This window comes from Carex rostrata, chromosome 20, assembly GCF_964058835.1.
Source record: "Carex rostrata chromosome 20, lpCarRost1.2, whole genome shotgun sequence".
In the NCBI taxonomy this organism is placed as follows: domain Eukaryota; kingdom Viridiplantae; phylum Streptophyta; class Magnoliopsida; order Poales; family Cyperaceae; genus Carex; species Carex rostrata.
This window is the reverse complement of record NC_135937.1, coordinates 1660349-1666326: the sequence shown is the minus strand read 5'-3', so window position 1 is coordinate 1666326 and position 5978 is coordinate 1660349. Positions and strand designations below refer to the sequence as shown.

At 33.9% G+C, this 5978-nt stretch overlaps 1 protein-coding gene across 1 annotated transcript; it reads right to left on the bottom strand.

Moving 5' to 3' along the window:
- Positions 1–2025: 2025 nt before the first annotated feature.
- LOC144572642 (patellin-4-like) lies at positions 2026–5132 on the bottom strand. The gene is made up of 5 exons (XM_078322290.1): positions 4646–5132; positions 3851–4270; positions 3292–3416; positions 2786–2930; positions 2026–2450 (listed from the first exon to the last, which is right to left on the bottom strand). Exons 1-5 carry the CDS (start codon positions 5060–5062, stop codon positions 2202–2204), a joined length of 1356 nt encoding a protein of 451 aa, XP_078178416.1. The 5' UTR covers positions 5063–5132; the 3' UTR covers positions 2026–2201.
- Positions 5133–5978: the final 846 nt, after the last annotated feature.

The window sequence follows — 5978 nt, the reverse complement described above, 5'->3', positions numbered from 1 at the left end:
AAATAAAGCCTGAGTTGAAGTAATCTAGGCCCACTGGCCCAATAAGGAAATGAGGATCGAAATGAAGTTCAATTATTATGTCTAAAATGCTTTCATGATTGGTTGGCTTATAAAACTTCATTAGTTTTAACAGGCTCCCTTTTAGAGCACGCACATTTAGATTTCTTTTCCTTTTGGTCGCAGCCGCACCGCATGCAATCATAGTGTCTTTTACTCTTTTGAAAATGCTGGTTTCATGGCCCATGTTTTTCGCATTTTTCATTCTTTAAAAAGTTATCTATGGTGGTGCACTGGTGCTTGTATTAGTGGGGTTTCAGTTTCTGGATCATTGATTTTCACAACATGGTCTGGTTTGGTTCTACTTGAACGCCTAGGAATTTTAAATCTGATTATATATGATAAGATCGGATCATCGGACTGGTTGGATTACATTAGCAGAGGCTTCATCCACTGGACTTGTCATTGTGTCATGCTAGTATGCAGTTCGCTACTATTAATTGCTGAGTAGATTTTCATATTTCATTTTGTTGGTACAGTATAGTATTATCTTTACTCGTGAATATACCATTTGGTAGTATGAACATTAGCATGGTCGGCCTAGGTGCTGGGCAGCTAGGGCGACCGCTCCAGGCTCCGAGATCCAAGGGGCCTAAAAAAAAATGTATTTGTATATATATATATATATAAATAATTATTTTCCTATATTAAAAATAAATAAATAATTAGAGCCCAAATTTTGTATATAAGGACTCAAATTTTTCTATAAAGGTATGATCTATTGGCATATCAATAAAAAAATCAGATCGACTAATCGCTACCATAAGTACTTCAACATCATATATTTATAAGTCATTTTTGCATTTTAAAAGTCTAAATAGTCGATTCAAACTATTCAACATCATATTCATATTAAAACGTGCTTGGAGGCCAAATTTTACATTTTTTTTAATCTATTTACTATATTTTAAGGTAGGTAGAAAATCATTATTTTTTATGGTTCAGAATTTTCTGAATCAATGAATTTATATCTATCTTAAAAAATAGTAAAAAAAATCCAAAAAAAAATATATAATTTGGTCTCCAAGCACATTTTAATATGGATATCATATTGAACGGTTCGGATCGATTGTTTGAACTTTGAAAATGCAAAAATGGCTTAATAGGCATATAGTGTTGAATATAGTGTTGAAGTACTTGTGAAAGTGTATTAGTCGGTCTCATAAAAAATTTAAATATATAAATGATGTAAAATTTTCTTCCGTCCCAGACCCTAACATGGAAATGACACATGCCCTGGAATGACATTCCCTGGCATTACATTCCATGAAATCCTTCTATTCCCTGGAATGACCTATAGCGCGAACCAAACGCCCCCTAAAATCTTGAGGATCAGCTTTGAACATTAGCACATCGAATAACTTAAATCATGTGTTGCGGATGTGTTAACTATGAAAATATTTACATGGTGGGAATGTACAGTGTAAAAAGAAGAAAAATATAGAGGTATTAGGAGGAAAAAAAAAACTACATTATTTATTTACATACGCCTTGCCTTGCATTACCCCTTTATCCTGACTCCTGAGGCATGCCTCGTCGAAGACAACCTAACAATACCTAACAGGCAACCGCCTCTGCACAAATTCCTAGTATTTATGAGGGTTGTGCCTGTGACTGTGAACAGCATTGCATACTAATTCAAGATAGTGAGCTTTCCGGCAAGTTATCTTCAATTAACACGCAAAGTGTTACATGAAAGGAAAAAAAAAATGGATACTTAGTTTAGTTGCCAAGCTGATAAAGAGAATTCTGACATAATGAAGTCAGAAAATATTTTATATAAACACTCATCCAGCCACAAGTCGCAAACTGTAATGGCACATTGCTGACAATAAAAATTGAACAGAGACCAGAAAAACAAACACCAAACACAAATTAAAATAGAGAGGATATGATTTATCAAGTGGTACCAAGTATCAATCATTTATAACTATCAATTATAGCAATACTGCATATTGCAAACGAGTACAGCAAAAGAGCTTTTTAACTTTAAACAAAAAAAAAAATCAGATAATTCTCACAGGAAACAGCGGCTGAAAATGTGAAGATGACATATACAACAAAATTACAAAAATTCTCAAAAAAGGAAGGCAACATATCAAGCCAAAACAACCCACTAACCAAAGATCCAAGATAAACTATTCTTAACCGTGCTTAATCTTGTACCTGTACAAGACCTTCTTTTTCTTGTAGGTGAAGTTATTAATAGTAAGAACAACCTTGCCAGGCTCATTGTTTTTGAATGAGTTGCACACCGTTTTTTCCTCGTAAGTCAACTTACGCTCCTTTTGGATTAAAATTGAGTAAGAACCTTCATCAGAAGGTACAAATTCTTCCTTGTAGTGCACTTCCCAACCAAGAACAGTCAAGTCCCATACAAGTGTAGTTCCAACCTAAATATATTTTGATTAGAATATCAAACTAAACAGTTTCTATTGTTGTCAGCTTCATGAAAATGTGCTATTGGAACAGTACAAAATTGAAAACTGGAGGAGCATTTTGCACAATTGAAAGGGGCTTTAATTGAACTTTTCCAAAGATGCAAAAGTGATATGAAATGTAGACTTTCAGGTATATTTTTGGTTCTGATATAATGTACAGGCAACAGCTTTGGTTTTTGTACCATTTTGGTCAATTGCTAAACAAATAATGCTCTGTTGGTGCTCTTTAAGCGCTCTTTTCTTTGAGAGAATATATTTATAACTTCAGCTTCAAAATGAAAGCATACCTGTGGCAAAGGAATTTCTATATTTTCGACAGAATTTGCTTTCAGTACTTGCTCCAAGACCCCACTGCCATCCCCATAAATTTCACTATCATCTTCTCTTTTTAATCCTCCAAATGAAACAGGAATGTTTTCAACTGGAATGTATCTGCATTTTTGGGGGAAGAAAACAACACATGATATTACTGCAAAATAAGTTTCATCTAAATATCTACAAATCAAACTATAGCCCATATTTGTTCAGAACAACAAATATCTTGCATCACCCACAAGAAAGAGAAGAATGCAAGGTTAGGAAATTTTTATCTTTATTGTCGAGCCTCATTGGTTGGGGTACTTTGTCAGGCTTTTTAATTTCTTGTTTTTTGAACTTCCACTCTACGCACGGTGTTTTTTAACCCCTTTTTAGTGTTCCAATGAAAAATGGCTTCTTTTCAAGAGTATTACTATTTCCCCATAAAATCCTTTTACAATAAGTTTGAAAAAAAAAATAGGAGGAGAAAACTTACTTGAGAAGTGTTTCAGTAACTCTGGAAGGGCGTGCAAATACAAATTTGCTTCTTGTTCTTTGGGTCAGAAATGGTGAAACGAGAGCGCCAAATGCATAGTACCAAAATGGTGCATTTATAAAAATCTGAATTACTTAAAATAAAAACGACTTAAGTAAATTATTTTGTCAGATTAAATAAAGTTTAAGATGCCAAAAAGCACTACTTGATGCTCAAATCTTGGTATATAAGGAATGTTATGCATACTGCATACTACCAACATGCAAATATTGCCATACCACTTCTAAGTTTGGTTGAACTATCGAAGTACCCAATATCACTCACATTTCTTACTTGTATAATTAGAACATGATATATACTAAAAGAAACAAAAGGTTTTGGCATCTTTCAAAAAACAAATGACCAAGGGTAAAGGATGGTATATTATTTTTTCAAAGGACTATGCATGATAAATTCTATATTTGCCAGGTGCACATGTAGTTTCTTGCATACCTTGTAACATATCTTTTTTAGTTTTCATATTGCTGCATAAAAGTTTCTTTTGATAAAATTTACTCACATTTTTTGCAACAAATTCGGGATAATTATCCTGAAGCAACTCCACAACCTCTTTCATGGCAACTCTGATTTCTTTCTTGGACAGACCTGGTGCATCTTTCAAATCAATTACTTGCACAAACGAAGAGGGTTTACCGGGCCCAAACTCTAACTTCTCAATCCCCTTTTCCATTAATTGAACCCTCCATCTAAGAAAATCCCGCTTCTTTTCCTCTGACCCAAATGCCCTTTGGTACGTCTCTTCGTCTCTAAATGCACCAAGTAAGTTGTAGCATACCGGCCTACCTTCTCGGTCAGTACCATTCATGTAAAATGTGGTACCGAGGTCTTCACCCAAGGAAGACTCTTCTAGAATTGAGTCAATTTTGGATTCCTTCCTCCATTCAAGTGCTTTCACAAGCATCTTGTATGCATCTTTAACCTGTTCAATTGAAATGTGCTCAAAATTTTCAAGAACTGGGAAAAGGAATTTGGCCCAAATGTTTTAAAATGTTAGTGATATGATACATATTAGATTTGTTTATGTTGATACACAATTTACTGTGAACATAGTTCCACTTTTATCCTTCTTTTTGTGGAGAAACTATGAACATAATTTGCAATTGAATGTCTCCTTTTGGCAGTTTTTATTTGGTGGTTTTTGGCAATATTTCACAACCACACACACAAAAAAACTCGGATGAAGAACATCTTCCCAAAAATAAAGATCGTATTTTAGAAATAAATTAAGTATCGGGCATTAACACACCATATATTAAGTACCGCATATTAACAAAAAATTTGAACCATTCAATACCTTGAATTCTCGCGCACGGAGAAATTTGAGAAGAACAACATTGTTACTCTCAGGACATTTACTCGGGAGCAATGGCACTCTCCACAAACTCATCTCTTTCATTTCTCCTTCCTCTCCTTCATCCGGCTTCAACAATTTCGTTTCTACAAGTGACCTCAACTCGAACAGAGCTTTCTTCTCGGGCTCCGTCAAATCAGTGAGAAAGTTGCTCTCTTCTCGAAAAGACGAGTTCTTCTCCATGATGGAGCCCAATGTGGTCGATTCTTTTGTTTTCTCTTCTTCTTCTTCTTTTGGTTTATGCGTGGCGGTGGCGGAGTCGGGTTCTGTTTCTGTGACCACCGACTTAACTAGCTCAGATGGTGCGACTGAGACCGGGTCGGTGGCTTGCGAGCCGTTGGATTGTACTTCTGCGGTCATGGCGAAGAGTGAGAGAGAGTGGCAGGGGGTGGAGGGACGACGAGAGACGAAGGGTTTTGCGGGTATATAAAACAGTAATTTAAATAACAAAAATGTACTTATTTCTGATTGACTCCCTAAAAATATTGATATTCCGTTGTGAATTCTTCGGTGATATATTTGCTTCTTGTAATAGAAAAACTTTAAGCTTAGAACGCCAAGATAGTCTCTAAAATTTCATCTGCGTAAAATTAATTTCTAATATTATATATAAAATATAGATTATTTAACTTATAAACTTTAATAAATTTGGTTTCTAAATTTTAATTTGCATCAAATATGTCCTCTACGTCTCTATTAGAAGAGAAGAGGCCGTAGCATAGTTGATTAGAAAAAAAAAAAGTTTCTAAGATCATGGTTATCTAAAACTCGAGAGTTCAAGCCTCTCTCAAGATTTCATAGCTTTTGCGAAGATTTTAAAAAGTAAATACTCTCTGATTAATTTTTTTTATTGAAGTTCAATTCACTTCACAAGAAAAGAGTTTAATTGTATTAACTATTGTGATATAAAAAAATATTGATTTACTCGTTCAATTTGTTATCTAATTATACTTTACTGAAATAATGTCAACGTTAACATATAATTTTTAATTTTTGAAAGCAAAAACTAGGTAAAAGTTTACTTTTATTATTTCTTTCTTACTATTATTTTTCTATATATTTTATTTTTATACTTCTTCTTGATGAATCTTTTACGTAGATAGTGTTTTGCTTGTAATATATAAACGTAGTAAGCTTGCAAAGACCGTACTTCAAACAACAAAACAAAAATTCAAAATACTATATCATAAAGAGAAATATTTTGATACCCTGAGCCATCATATCTGAGCGCATCCCTCAAATAATTTAACAGAAAAATCTTTTAATATTGTCTAAC

What these genes read in the sequence shown, in the direction of transcription:
- LOC144572642 (XM_078322290.1), bottom strand. Translation starts at nt 5,062, where the DNA reads ATGACCGCAGAAGTACAATCCAACGGCTCGCAAGCCACCGACCCGGTC. An exon ending in TCCGTGCGCGAGAATTCAAG is followed by an intron (nt 4,271 to 4,645) that starts GTATTGAATGGT and finishes TCAATTGAACAG; the next exon opens with GTTAAAGATGCATACAAGAT. An exon ending in CCGAATTTGTTGCAAAAAAT is followed by an intron (nt 3,417 to 3,850) that starts GTGAGTAAATTT and finishes TAAGTAATTCAG; the next exon opens with ATTTTTATAAATGCACCATT.